The sequence below is a fragment of the Hemitrygon akajei genome, chromosome 10, assembly GCF_048418815.1.
Source record: "Hemitrygon akajei chromosome 10, sHemAka1.3, whole genome shotgun sequence".
NCBI lineage: Eukaryota > Metazoa > Chordata > Chondrichthyes > Myliobatiformes > Dasyatidae > Hemitrygon > Hemitrygon akajei.
The window spans coordinates 140866794-140882737 of NC_133133.1; the positions used below are offsets into that span (position 1 = coordinate 140866794).

Here is a 15944-nt window from a genome sequence, read left to right on the forward strand (position 1 = left end):
TACAGATTGAAGAGGAGGAGGTGTTTGCTGTCTTGAGGCAAATCAGAATAGATAAATCCCCAGGACCTGACAGGGTATCCCCTCGGACCTTGAGGGAGACTAGTGTTGAAATTGCAGGGGCCCTGGCAGAAATATTTAAAATGTCGATATCCACGGGTCAGGTGCTGGAGGATTGGAGGATAGCTCATGTAGTTCAGTTGTTTAAAAAAGGCTCAAAAAGTAAGCCGGGAAATTATAGGCCGGTAAGTTTGACATTGGTAGTAGGTAAATTATTGGAAGGAATACTAAGAGATAGGATCTACAAGTATTTGGATAGACAGGGACTTATTAGAAACAGTCAGCATGGCTTTGTGCATGGTAGGTCATGTTTAACCAATCTATTAGAGTTTTTTGAGGAAGTTACCAGGGAAGTGGATGAAGGGAAGGCAGTGGATGTTGTATACATGGACTTCAGTATGGTCTTTGACAAGGTCCCACATGGGAGGTTAGTTAGGAAGATTCAGTCACTAGGTATACAAGGAGAGGTAGTAAATTGGATTAGACATTGGCTCAATGGAAGAAGCCAGAGAGTGGTAGTGGAGGATTGCTACTCTGAGTGGAGGCCTATGACTAGTGGTGTGCCACAGGGATCAGTCCTGGGTCCATTGTTATTTGTCATCTATATCAATGATCTGGATGATAATGTGGCAAATTGGATCAGCAAATTTGCTGATGATACAAAGATTGGAGGTGTAGTGGACAGTGAGGAAGGTTTTCAAAGCTTGCAGAGGGATTTGGACCAGTTGCAGGTATGGGTAGAAAAATGGCAGATGGAGGTTAATGCGGACAAGTGTGAGGTATTGCACTTCGGAAGGTCAAACCAAGGTAGAACATACAAGGTAAATGGTAGGACACTGAGGAGTTCAGTAGAACAGAGGGATCTGGGAGTACAGATACACAATTTCCTAAAAGTGGCATCACAAGTAGATAGGGTTGTAAAGAGAGCTTTTGGTACATTGGCCTTTATAAATCAAAGTATTGAGTATATGAGTTGGAATGTAATGGTGAGGTTGTATAAGACATTGGTGAGACTGAATTTGGAGTATTGTGTGCAGTTTTGGTCACCTAATTACAGGAAGGATATTAATAAGATTGAAAGCTTGCAGAGAAGGTTTACAAGGATGTTGCTGGGACTTGAGAAACTGAGTTACAGAGAAAGGCTGAATAGGTTAGGACTTTATTCCCTGCAGCATAGAAGAATGAGGGGTGATTTGATAGAGGTGTATAAAATTATGATATAGATAGAGTGAATGCACGCAGGCTTTTTCCACTGAGGCTAGGGGAGAAAATAACTAGAGGATACTAGGGTTAAGGGTGAAGGGGGAAAAGTTTAAAGGGAACATTAGGGGGGGCTTCTTCACGCAGAGAGTGGTGGGAGTGTGGAATGAGCTGCCAGATGAAGTGGCGAATGCAGGCTCACTTTTGACATTTAAGAAAAACTTGGACAGGTATATGGATGAGAGGGGTTTAGAGGGATAGGGCCCAGGTGCAGGTCAGTGGGACTAGGCAGAAAAATGGTTTGGCACAGTCAAGAAGGGCCAAAAGGCCTGTTTCTGTGCTGTAATGTTCTATGGTTCTAATTATTAAATCATGAGGGAATGGATAAGGTGGATTTATCACAGCCTTTTTCCCCAGAATAGGGAAGTCATAAAATAGAGGGCATAATTTTAAGGTGAGAAGGGAACGATTTAAAGGGACCCGAGAGGCAAGATTTTCCACACAGAACGTGGTGGTTTTATGGAACGAGGTGGATACAATTGCAATGTTAGGAAGACATTTCAGCAAGTACATGCACAAGAAAGGTTTAAAGGGATACGGGTTAATTTAAGGCAAGTACAACTAGCTCAGGAAGACATTTTACTAGATGTGGATGAGCTGGCTGAAGGGTCTGTTTCTGGGCTATGACTATACTCGTGACTCAGTGCCAACACCAGAATGGAGATGGAACTCCAGCCAAGAATGTCTGTGATTTAGTAGAATGTAAAATTTGACAGCACTGGTGAAGCTGGCAGGTTCTGGTGTTTCTAGATATCTCTTGCACTTAACATTGAGAAGAGCAGAATTTGGAGATTTGGTAGATGATATCAAATAAGCCTTGACAAGTTATAGGAGTGCTCAACTCTCCCAAAGCTGCAGCGGAGGGTTGGTAATCAATATTCAAGTGCTAAATTTGTCTGGAATGAAGTCACTTCTTCAGTGCTGTAGGAGCTGGACTCATCCAGGCAAGTGCAACTACTCCATTATGTGCTCTTTATGCGATTTGTAGATGATGGAAAGGCTGTGAGTATTAGGAGGTGAATTACTCACCACAGGATATCCAAGTGTCTACCTGTTTTTCTGGTATCCCTTTAAACCACCAACACCACCACTTTGAAGTTCCAGCTCAATTAAAAATGAAACCAAAAGCCAATAAGCTATCATGTGAAACTCAAAGAGCATCCAATGAATGTGCATAGCCAACTTTGCTTCTCGTCAATCAGTAACAAACTTGCAACTTTCTGAGGGTGAATTTGGGAATGGCAATATCAGGTTATAGTTGCACAATGTCAGAACCTCATAATTTGCTGAACAAGTGATGCAGATGGTGGACTTTGCAAGCTGCACCAAACTTATGTTATGTAACTCATGCAAGAAAATGGAAACAAGTCAAACCATAGCACCTAAGCAGTTGCCAATGGTTATCTTGTAGGTAATGGTTACCAATGGTTATCTTATGAGAGAATGTTAAGGTCTTTGAATTCAAATGAAAATCCAAGGAAATCAGCAGCTGCTGAGATACTCAAACCAACCCATCTGGCACCAACAATCATTCCAAGGTCAAAGTCACTTTTATCACATTTCTTCCCAATTTTGATGTTCGGACTGAACACCAACTAAACCTCTTGTCCCTATCTTCATGCTTTTATGGATTGAGTTGCTGCCACATGATTAGGTGATTAAATATTTGCATTAACGAGCAGGCGTACAGGTGTACCTAATAAAGTGGCCACTGAGTGTATCGCAGGAATACAAAGGATTTTTTTCTGATTTCATTAAGTACAATAGATTATGTGCAATCTCTAACTTTACTAAGTAAAGATAAAGAAAGGTCATCAGTATTGCTGTATTCTTAAGGGGGTTCAGGAGCTTTGGCTTGTCAGTGAACACTCCAACAGATGTAAGGTTGAAATGATTGAGTGATTGTACCAGTGGCTGGTACAGCAATGCTGCAGAGAGAGTAGTGTATTCTGTCCAAAGCATCACGGGCATATCCCTTCCCAGCACTGGTATTATCTATGGGAATTGCTGCCTCTAAAAGCCAACATCTATCATCAGAGATGGCTACCATCTGAGCCACCATCAGGCAGGTTTCAGAAGCCTTAATTCCCACACCACCAGGTTCAGTTCTTCCCTTCAACCATTTGATTCCTGAACCAACCAGCACAACCCTAATCACTACAGTTTAGCAACACTATGACCACTTTGATCACTTTGAACTAAAATGTACTTCCTTTTTCTTATTCTAATTATCTTTTTCTTGTAAAATTTGTATATAATTTATGCTTAATTTAAGTTTTACTTGCAAGCCCTGCTTATATTACCCCAGTGCCTGTACTGCAGCTGCAAGTAAGTTTGTCACTGTACGCGAGCATACAGATAATTGTGCACATGACAATAAACTCAACCTTGATTTACTATGAGGTGCCTTGCTGAGATATTTATAAAAATAAAATATAAACGATAATTAAATTTTACCTGATTTTCTGAAATCAAGACTGTCTCTTTAAAGACAATCCATTGCACTGTTTCTGTACAGGGAGGTATCGTAAGGGAGCCATTGTAAGTATAATATTTGCCTGTTGACTTTGGGAGAAGATTCAAAAAAATGAATGGCTCCACTGTAGCCTGTTTACCTGAGAAAAAGGGGGAAAAAAAACCTTGGAAGTCAATCCATGAAGAAGAAAATAATCACAAATGAATATTAACACTGACACAGTATGCAAACAGAAGATTCTCAGACACTGAAACATACTTGCCAAAAGATTAAAGGGTTGATTTTGACTATACATTTGAGTAAAGCTTGGAAAAAGCTGAAGTAATTAGTTGATAGCCTTTTCCCATTTTTTATTTTTTATTTTAATGGACTTCAATGGGAATTTAAACATTTGCTGAGATATGAAATGGGCTGTTAACTCTCACACACATTTCAATGAGTAAGGGAAATCTGTTTCTGAAAATCACATTTGCTTCTTCTACAGTCTCGCTCAGCAGATTTAAGATTAAATTACACAGAAACAGGGACCAAACACTCAAATTGCTAAACTGTTGCAATGAGAAAAAGCCTGGATTAATGGTTGTTTCTATAACTGCAGAACAAAATCATTCAGCCTCATCACATTTATTATCCCATGTCCTATCTTATAGGGTTAGAAATTCTACACAATGCAAAGTTTGTACACGCTATGTAAAAGATACTTCAAATTATATAAGAAAGTTGCAAAGGTGATAATATTCTTGATTTTCTTTCATATTCCATGCACATAACATGTTAACAGATGGAGCTGGCTGAGTATGTGTTGTAATATTCAAAGCCTAACAGGGAAGGAGGGAGGACGTGCATCGGTGTGTCTGACATAGGCTCCCATTCTATCAAGTCATAATACAAACCTACCTCACCAGCAAAATAAATTTCATTGCATACAAGTTTGTGAGACTGCATCTTACTTACTTACTGCCCATGACAGCACTGGTGTTTAGGGCAGAAAAGAAGGTCCTCCATCTCTGTCTGTCCTTGGTCATCTTCTCTATTGTGCCCCAGGAGTGGTTCTGACTACTCATTTCTGCCTGTACAGCATGATACAAGTTGTCTTTGGAATCCAACATTTCCTCTGCCCTTCAGAGATCCAGTGAAGTGCTGTCTTAATGATGGAGTTGACCTCTCTTTTCATCATGTGCCCAATTCATCTCTAACATTTCCTTATGATATTTGTGGCCCTATCCCCTTAATAAGACTGAAAGAGTAGGGTGTGCTTGGAGATCTTTCTTGGGCAGAAAATACAGAGGATCTTCCAAGCACTTGTGGTGTGGAAAAATTAGAGTTTGGCAAGGTCACTCTCTGTCATGTGCCAGCATTCTGACCTGTACAGGGACTAAACACAGCTCTGGTACGGCTTCTCCTTGGCGTGGACGCTGTACTTCGTTGATCCCCATTGATAATTGATCTGAAGATGTTTCTAGATTTGCTGAGTCTGCACTAGATGTGGTCCGTGGGCCACAGTCCCACCATCCTGCCAAACGATGCTACCTAGGTGGTGAATCTGCCAGTGCTGAGTAAGTTGATGCTAGCTGCTTTGATGGGAAGATACGACTCTACATTGAGGGTCATGGTGAGATCACATCTACTGCACGTAAACGTGTGTGATCTTATCCATTGCATTCAAGTGTGTGAGACCTTGTCTAATGACTATAATGCCTTGGCTTCCATCGCATTATAACTTTGTAGGGACCAGCTCTCAAAATGAACTATCATCGACACTAATGCACAACATCCATTTAATGCACTTTTCAGAAGTGAAGTAAATTCTGGCCTGCAGTTCTGTAACTTTTGGGAAAATGCAATGATGCAATTGAAAGGATTAAAGTATCTTTCAAGAGAATATAGTTTGTTTTGTTAATTTTGAAATTGACACAAATTAAAGAGCCTGGTGTTTGCACCTTTCTCAGAATTCTGTGAGACTCCTGCCTCAGGCATACATGTGAGCTGACTCACCGCAATGGTTGGAAACTGCACGCATTGCCGACACTTTGAGCAATAGGGAGCAGTGAGGTCCAAGAGACAAAACAATAAAGAGACACTAGAACTCTGAAAAATAGATTTGCTTCTCAAATCTTTGTTTCACTGATCAACCCCCCCCCCCCCCCCCTTGATGTGGCTGAGATGGCCACAACTGAACTATGGTCTAGCTGCCTTCAAGTCCCTCTGTTTGAGAACCTAAGGTACAGAAGGGCAACATGATCCACCTATAATGTGCCTACCTACTTCACAGGAAATGTTTGCTACTTACCCCATCAAATCAGGGAGAATCGTGGCTGGAAGTAATTGTCAGGATCCACCTGGTAGTGGATGTATTCTAGTGCACTTGTGCTCCAGATCATTAAATTTATTAATGTTAATCCAACTGTCAATTATTTCCAGTAAGTTTTTACTCTAGAACATTGTGTATTCTTTCCATTATGTAGAAGAAATATCACCTTAAAGCCATTTAATTATTTCTTGCACCAACAATAAAATAAACATCACTTTCCATAAACCCTTTACATAAGCCCTTTTTACTTCTTACAGCCAGCTTATGCCGATCTATTTCACTCCGTCATTATGTGCAGAATCAGAATCAGGTGTATTACCATTGGCATATGATGGGAAATTTGTCCTTGTGCAGCAGCAGCAAGACATAAAAAGTTCATGGTATAATTTTCATGTCACAAAACTTACCGTATCTGCTTACCATATCCACTCCGCGTATGATGCTGTCATAATCCACATTGTCCTCTGGGCCGATCTGTAAAATATGAAGAAGTTTTAACCATGTGCTCTGTGCACCTTACTTTGTTAGCCAGGATGCACCTTGGTGGTGAAGAACAGACATGAAGGATGTTAAAGGGGCTCCATCTTTTTTGGCATGTTCTTCACTTTGACTTTGATGTGGTTACAAACCTACCTAGCTTCACCTATCACCTTCTAGCTTCTACTAATTCCCCTCCCCCACCTGCTTATTCTGGCTTCTTCACTCCTCCTTTCCAGTCCTGATGAAGGGTCTCAGCCCAATATCCCTTTCCATAGATGTTGCCCAATCTGTTGAATTCCTCCAGCATTTTGTATACGTTACTCTGGATTTCCAGCATCTGCAGAATCTTTTGTGTTTTCAAGCATGTGTGATAAAATACATATAAAATCATTTCACTTTGGTGAACTGTAAGAAAGGAGGGCACTGGTTCTGCTCCCCACAAAAATTTTATTGCTAGGTGATTGCCTGAGGATGAACCAGGCATTTTAATTTATGACATGATGTAAGCTTTCTCCAACAAGAGTAAAGATTTAGAGGGAACCCACTCAAAGTGTATATATGCAAATGCCTCCAAGCGCCAATGGTTCATCATGCAAATAGTTCACTCAAATTTACAATTTCCTCATGTGAACTTTATGCAATGGTAGATAGTGGGAATCTGAAACAACTGAACAGTGTTCTATCAAAGCATTTTAACAAATAGGAACACAGGAGGGTGGATGAAATTGGCACTCAAATCCAGGTATTGTTTCCCACTACACAAAATCTCTCAGAGAGTACAAATTTGTAAAGTTATGCACAAATGTTTTATATTTATTCATTTATTTCATAATTTCTGGAAAAGCTTTTCTTAGCATTAGACTTTAAAGTATACTAGAACCAGAATTCACACGGATGGGTTTCATTTTCAGGCCCCGGATGAGTTCTCAGTAGCTGCTATCTGCCGAAACATGAGTACATAATCTCGAGAAGCAAAAGATTCTGCAGATGCAGGAAACCTGGAGCAAAACACATGTTTCTGTTAATACGGAAGCCTGTTTGACTTAAATCTCTTTTCTCACTTTCTTAGGATATGGACATCACTGGCAAGCTCAGCAATGTCTGCCTGTCTGAGAAGATAGTGGACTGAATGGCTTGATAGGCCTTTTCACAGGGCACTTAAGTGCAACCATACATTGGGTTGGAGTCAACTTATCACCCAGATGAATAAGAGCAGCAGGTTTAATCTCCTGTGGGGCACTGGTAAATCAGGTGCATTTTTACAACAATGCAGTGTTTTGTGGTTATCATTACCGAGATTAAGTACCGGTATTCCTTTTCAAAATCTGATTATTATCAAAGTTAAATTTTCCAGCTGCATGATGAGATTTGAACTGAGATCTTCAAATTGTTAATTCAACACCCTGGATTACTGATCTGGTAACCTTAAGAAAAGTTCTATGACTATGGTGGGACATGCTATGTGTGCTCTATAAAGTTGGGAACAATGGAGATGACATAAATTTTTACTGAGAAGGGGAGCCTGATTTGTCACCCTGTAAAACGTCACCTCCCACAGCAGTGTTTTTCTTGTTTGTAGTAAAGAACAATTACACTGACTGCATTAATATGTTTTCTGTTAACTGTCTTCAGGACAGATGGCATCGGGCAACAAACTCAACAGGCGGCTGTCTGCTGACCTAAATTCTGCATTGCTGACTCGATCGGCTCACTCACAGATGGGTAGCCCTTTGTTTAAGTGCATGTGATAGCCTCTGAGTAATTTGGCCCAATCTATCTCTGATGCAGCCTGACCCCTTGACATTTCACCACAGATTCTTCCCCCCCCCCCTTCCCATGAAAGTATAGGAATCCTATTTGGAAAACGTATCTGAAATTCCATGCATGCATTAAAACAGGAATGGCAGAACAATTGGTGAGAAAGCTCCCAACCAAATTAGTAAAATCAGAAAAGAAACAAACAAAGTTTTGGAATAGCTTCAAAGCATAACTAATAACCCTATCCTTTGTGCAATATTTAAATACACTTTTGTGAGCAACAACATTTATATTTTGGTGTCTAATTTTAATTGTGCAGTACATACTTGTGGGTCTTACTGAAGCTGGTGTCACCCTTTCAGCAGATGGTGTAAATCTAGTGAAAAGCATCTGATTAATAGGTCAAAACATGCACTACCAGTTATTCATGGTGCTTAACAGCACAAAACCAGTCTCTTTGGCTGCCCAGGCCCAAGTTGACCATTGCATGCATCTACTCATTTTTGAGTGGGTGGCGTGTAGTCTTTTATGTTTTGTCAATTCAAATGCCTGACTAGCTGTAAAATTCTCCGTCCTTGGAACAAAACTGAGAAGGGGCAAATGTATACGCCCTGTCTTTGCAGAAATAAATGCAGATTGGCATCCCAAGGCTATTGGTTTTGCATTCTGACTTTTTAAAGCAGCGATCACATTTCAACTTCTTGAGATGAAATAATCTCATATTCTGGCACAGGAATTTTAAATTGAGAATTAAGGTCACACAGCAAGGTGAAAGGTTTAGAACAGGAGAGAGCAACAACAGATGAATGATGACTAGTCCATTCCAAGCTTGGCCTTCAGATACTCATATATTGTAAACATAGAGAAATCGAGGGGAAGCATGAAATGAGTGGGTGGGTTAGACCCTGCTTCACCCCAACATATAGAATTTCACAAAATGCAACTATAAACATTTTATCTGGTATAAAAGTAACAACCTGGGCTTATGGAAAAAAAAACATCTTTTGGTCAAGATATATTTTATGCATATCTAAAGAGTATACAGTGCTGACCACAGTAGACACATGCTCATAATTCACATAAACAACGTTAATTCCCCATAGTCAAAGGCCTGCATATTTGTGAAGTTCCCCCTGGGGTATTTGCATTTTTATTCCTAATTAAAGATAGCCATGTTCTGAGATGTAGGGATGATATGAAAAAAACTGAAACACTAATCTTACAGCACTGAACACATGGTTTAAAGCACTCTGATGAAAGCATCAGTGGTTTTACTTGTATAGTTCTTACATTAGAGCTTTACCTCAAATAAAACAGAGAGAGCTTTCAGGCGCCCTTGTCCCTGCACTGCATCATCAAAACTTTCAAAAAGTTTTGGTTCAAAGCAGAAGATTTGCATCTGGAAACACATTTAAAAAAACATTTCAATCTGTTATGCAAAGAACAAGCATCATATAACTACTTCATTTCAGAATTTATGAACATGTTTATGCACTAATGATCTTTATTAAGTATAAACATGTTTCCTTCCTATAACAGCAAATTCAAATAAACTTCACCAACAAGTTTGTCAAATATTCATGGGAAGAAAATGGAATTGGAATTATGCCAATTATCTAAAGTTCTGAATGAGAATTTATGCAGGTCAGAACATGAATTGGAAGTTTCCTTTTCTGATTGCTCTAAAGTTATAAATTGATATGAATTTGGACAATTTGAACCAAAATCCCAAGGAGCACTACTCCAAATTCAACATGAAACTGGCTACATAATAGATATGTCTGGTAAATGGATATCATAATGATATATTAGGAAATTGGAAATGAGTAAATAGTCCCAAAAAATGAAAAAAAATAACTAACTCATTTAACTTACGAGGGGTGTGGCCTAGGGTAGAAGGAGTCAATTTTAGAAAACCTAGCACATTTATTTTTCAACATAGTTCCCTTCTACGTTTACACACTTAGTCAAGCAGTCGTGGAGCATACAGATCTTGGACCTCCAGAAAGTGTCCACAGCATGGGTGATTGACAAGTTCATGGCCTAAGGTAGAAGGAGATGAGTTACACAGCTCTCATTACACCTACTGCACATATACTTCATTGTTTTCTGTATTTCAGGTGTTTTGTCCAATGAAATAAAAACAGAAACTCTTGGAAATAATTAACAAGTTACACATCAATGGAGAAAACAAGACAATATTCAAGCTTGCAGGTCAGCTTGACAGGTCATCTACCAATGCTGCGTGATTATCTAAGTGTTTCCAGCATTTTATTTCTGGCTACTGGCATATGTTGAGTTTTTGCTTTAAGCTGAACAAAGCCTGTCTTCTTTGCTGTATTAATTCCACAGAAAGAGAGATGTCATCTGGCAGTACTTCAGCCTGAAGCAACCAGCAGATATTGGTTTTGAGGCTGTATTCCATTTTCCCATTCACATGTACAGACTTGAATTTTCAAGTCATAGATCCAGTATGGAAATTAGCCCATTAAGTATGCACCAGCCATTAGCTATCCCCCTTATACAAATCCTACATTAATGTTTGTTTATTTTTGTTTATTTTCAAACACACTCTTACTCTCCCCTTCCCCTTCCAATTCTACCATTCACCTACACTCGAAGTGAAATTTACAGTAGCCAACTAATCTAGCAACCAGCATGCCTTTAGGATGTGGGAGAAAACTAGAGCACTTGGAAGAAATCCATAAAATCCTTGTTGCAAACTCCACACCGTCAGCACCAGAGGTCAGGGTTAAATCCATAAAGGAGAGAATTTGCAAGGCTATAGGAGAGAGAGAGTGGGATAGTGGATTCAGCCTCAAAGGGATAGTATGGACTCAGCAGGCAAAATGGCCTCCCTCTGTGCTGCAATCATTCTGTGATTTGTACTGAATGAAGGTTTGCTTATTGTTGTTTTCATTTGGCCGCCTTATTTTAATTTTCCAGTTGATTTAAGTGAGTTGTCCCTTATAAATCTTCACATGAAGAATACTCGTCAAACCACAACACACTCAAATAAGCAGTGAACTGAGAGGGAGAAATTAACAGAAGGACAATGATCATCAGAACAAAGAAAATGCTTGTGACAATCAAGTGGCTCAAAAAATACGTTATCTATAGCTTATCAGATTTTGGAGTTTATGGAGCAGGTGAGTGAATGGAGAAATCAAAAAACAGACCTGCTTCTGAACAATGAATAGAAAAAAAGTCTCGCCCCTCAAAAATGACTTCAATATTAATGAGACAGATCTGTACTCCAAAACTTCAGGCTTACATAAAGACTACTCATGATGTTACTGGTTGACTGTACAGAGTATTTAAGGTCAAGGAATGAAATGTGTGGCTGGAGATCGGGTGTAAGACAGAAACCTTAAAGCTTCTAGGAGACTTGGAGCAGCTCCTGAGCAGGTGTAGCCTCCACAGCAGGGTTTTCAGCTGGGGTTCCCTAAAACCCTGTGGTGCCATGGGAGGTTGCTATGGGTTCTGTGAGGAATCATGACTGAAAAAAAAAAGTATTTTTTGAACTTGGCGCAACATGCTATGCTAGTGCTCGCAGCGGTGGGCAGTGCCTGAGCAGCTTCATTAGCAATCTCAACCCAGATTGGCAATGCACAGTAGGACCGTGTTTATTTGGTTGAGTCCATTCTCAGTTTCTGACGTGGGATAGGGGAGGCCATTGATAACTGATGAGCGTAGTATTGCAAGGAGGGGAAGAAGGTAGGCTGATAATTGGTGAGCACTGTATCACACCAGGAGGGGAGGATAGTAGACCAATGAGGAGCATGAAGTGAGATTTCTGAGTGTTGAATTGACTCACCCATCTTGGGCTGTGGTATCAGCCTCTCCCTCCCGAATTGCCTCCCCAACATCCCCTGATGCGCTACTGACCGACTTATAGGAGCGAACAAACTCTACTGGTGTAGTAGAAAATTGGAGGGAAATTTTCATTCTAAAGATGGTCCAGTGTGGTGATTTTTGAAGAGGGGGTGTGAGATGGAATAGAAGGATTCTAGGCGTAGACCTACAGACAATTCTGATAGGGTTAATGATGAAGAATTATGATCTTCTGAGTCATTTCACTGCACTAGTGCAACAATAAACACAAAAAGTCCATCTTTACAATGAAAGTTACTGATCAATGGGCTCTACATGCACTGGCGATTCAAGTAAACAGGTACAGCAAGCAAGTTTTTTAATAACAGAACTATTGCCCAGAAAAGGAAAAGTCACACAGTTGGTAAGAACTTAATAATACCAGCATGTAAAATTATAATGGGTAAAATTCTAAGACAAGATGCAGTATGAGAAATTGAAAAGATTTCACCAGGGGCGTATCTATGGAAAATAGTGCCTATGGCAAGCACTGAAATTGCACCCCTGTCCAAATACCTGACACCCATCTTTTAGATAATTTTACCATAATATCAGCTCAAAAATACAAATCAAGTTCGTTAATCTATTAATTAACAAATTATGGCACTACATGAAAATAATAACTGCACCTTCCTTGCTTTCACTGATGCAAATTGGTCTGTGATGTGATCAAAGTCAGTTTTTTCAGTTTCTTCTCTCTCTACACTCAGCAGAGCAAGATCACAGAGTCTGCCTTGACCCATGGATGCTCTCAAATACCGAAGTATTAGTTTTAACTTGCTGAATGATCTCTCACAGCTGGCGATGGAAACTGCGATGGTTAGCATTATCTGAATAGCAATGCAAAGATTGGGGAAGATGGTCTAATCTTCATACTGAACAATAAATTCAATAAGCTCTTCAGCTCTTGATATTTTCATGTTGACCTGCCTTGATAGCAACATTCTGCAATCCAAAATTTCTTCATATAGCTGCTGCCTATCAACATCAGAGCTGTACAATTCGCCCAAATTTTTGCACTTCTTCTTTAGGTTGTTACTGTTGGCGCCATAACACAGTCGCTCGACATCGAGAAGGAACCCAAACTTGGCATCAGTGTCATGCAAACAAGCGAACCTTTCATCCATTTCTCTATGAAGATGGTCGAGTGTTCCCTTCATGACTCTTTCCATTTCCTCCTCAGCTATTAATCCAGCGTTTCTCGAGTCCTCATCAGCCATTCATTTCTTTCGTCTCTGACATCTTTCAACTTCAATATTCCATTCTTGACAGAGACCGACTCCTTCTTCGACTCACTGACCAACACTTTGTGGAAGTTCATGCTAGGATCCTGCAGCCTCTTTTGAATACAGTCAATGTGAATGAGGACTTTGTTCCAAAATCCTAGCAAAATCAGAAAATCATAACTCAACATGCAGTTGTACAGCTGCCTTGCGTCACTTCTTGTTTCACTGGTCTCATTTTCATTGTCTATCATGTCCTTGAAGTATCTCCTCAAGGTACTTGTTGATGGACTTCACTGCTTCTGTCCTTGCACTCCACCTGGTTTCGGACCCGACTTAATAACAATGGGCACGGCATTTTTGAGTTTTTTCCCAGTGCTGTGTTGAATGAGAGAAAAACACATAGAGAGCTTCGATGGTTCCAAAAAAACGTGACCTTCATTGTATCCTGCTTGGCTGCATGTACACCCACCAAGCTGAGTGAGTGAATGTCACAATTCACAAACACTGCCAGGTTGTTTTTCTCACTTATCCTTTGATTAACACCACTTCTGTGTCCAGCCATCACAGCAGCGCTGTCAGAGCACTCTGATTGACAATCTTGTAGCTTCATTTCGTCCTTCTCTAGCTGTTTCAAGATGTCTTAAACCAAGCTCTCAGCATCCTTCTGGCTTATCTGGATAAAACCAAGGAAGGACTCTCTAACATGGACTGTTTTCCTCTCAAAATCAACCTCCACATACCTCACTACTTCTGACATCTGCTCACGGTGTGCCTGATCAGGAGTCAAGTCGAATATGAGACCATAGTACTTGGCTTTACGAATGCTTCTCAGTAAACTCTGGCAAACAGTGGATGCCATCATGTGGATATAGTCATTCTGGACACCCAGTGACATTGATCCAGGATGATTTTCCAAATGAGTGAGGTGTTCTTTTATGACAGGGTCAAAGATGGCCAGTAGTTTCAGTAAGCCAAGGAAATTTCCCACATTGGAGTCATCATCTAGCTGAGGTAATTCCCTGTGTCCTTGCAAAGCCAGGTTCTGAATCACAAGGAATTTCATGCAGTGAAGGATTCTTGTCAAGATATCACGCCACTTCTGCTTTTCCTTCACAATCTGTGACTGAAATACTGCATCAATAACTCCTCTGTTTCCAGCTAACTTACTTTCCACTGTGTGAAGCATTACCGATAATTCTTGGCATTTTCATGAACACTAATCCTTTCAGGTTCTTTCCACTGGTTGAATCCACTTCCCTGCTCCAATGAGGATTGATGGTCTGACGGGGAATAGAGAAGACAACAGATACAAAATGCAGACTTTTTAGAAGGGGAATAGACCAGCCATGAGTGAGTCACTTCCTCACCACGACCATTTCCCAATTTCCTCTTGAACTAAGTTTTGTTCATTGAGCGGTTATTTGTTGGTAGGAAAGGCCCCTCACTCTTCTGGAAATACATCGAACCCAGCTTTATTATTTCTGTTCTCAACGCGTCAGGCAGAACTGCTTTTCCAGTATCCTTGTCGAACTTCAGAAGTCCAGTGTCATGCAGTTCAATCACTTCTGGTATGACAGTTCGAGGCTCTTTGACACCATCCAGTTCACTAGGTTCAGTGTCATCACGTTCAGTCTCGTCAAGTAAAGTCTCGTCAATAAACTCAACATCACCACCGCCTTCCCATCTACGGTCTCTGTGGCAGACTCACTCTTAATCTCATCATACTCGGATTTATCTGACTTGACTTCCTCCTTGGCTAGTGACTCATTTGTACTTGATCCACCTTCAGATTCTAACAAACTTATAGCAGGTGCAGGCAACTCCAGGAAACATGTCGAACTACTTGTTCTGGGCTTTTCAAAGAAGGGCACGAAGAACTTGCTTCACTTCTTGGCTTCCTCTGCCTTCAACTATCGTCTCTTCTGTCCTTCAGCTCCACTTCTTCTTCGTGAAGAAATGTTTCATGGTCTTCTTACACAATGCTCTGAAATAAGGCCATCCTAGTGCTTCTCACCCATGATAATCAAAGACAGATCATACACCTGAAGAAAATTCTTTTTTCACTATCCAAGGATATCTTGTTTGACTTTAATAGAAACTGCTCAGTGGTGCCCCCCTTCAAGTGGCGCCCAGGGCACATGCCGTACCTTCCATACCTTAGATACGCCACTGGGTTTCACTCTCAAACGGTATGACAAGCAATGTATTGATGACATGTCACATGATGCTGGAGGGGTTTTGTGTGATAAACTGAAAAACAACAGTTTCTCTATCCAGGTTGATGAGTCAACAGATTTCACAAATAAATGTCATGTTATAGCATTTGTAAGGTTTGTAAATGATGGTAAAATTCAAGAAAATGTTTTCTGTTGCAAAGAGCTGACTGAAACAAGCAAAGGCCAAGATATATTTAATGCTTTGTCATCATATCTGGAAACAAAAGGTTTGTCTTGAGGGAACTGTATTGACATCTATACTGATGGTGTCCCCTCAATGGTTGGCT

The 15944-nt window shown here is 40.3% G+C and overlaps 1 protein-coding gene across 4 annotated transcripts in view; it reads right to left on the reverse strand.

The window, feature by feature from the left end:
- ptprz1a (protein tyrosine phosphatase receptor type Z1a) overlaps window positions 1-15944 on the reverse strand; it is a 252244-nt gene that overhangs the window by 106572 nt on the left and 129728 nt on the right. For all 4 annotated transcript variants that reach the window (XM_073059138.1, XM_073059137.1, XM_073059139.1 and 1 more), the window contains exons 5-7: window positions 9646-9741; window positions 6512-6578; window positions 3775-3932 (exon numbers count right to left, since the gene is read on the reverse strand). In XM_073059138.1, the coding sequence (XP_072915239.1) occupies window positions 3775-3932; window positions 6512-6578; window positions 9646-9741 (321 nt within the window). The remainder of the gene's footprint in view (window positions 1-3774; window positions 3933-6511; window positions 6579-9645; window positions 9742-15944) is intronic.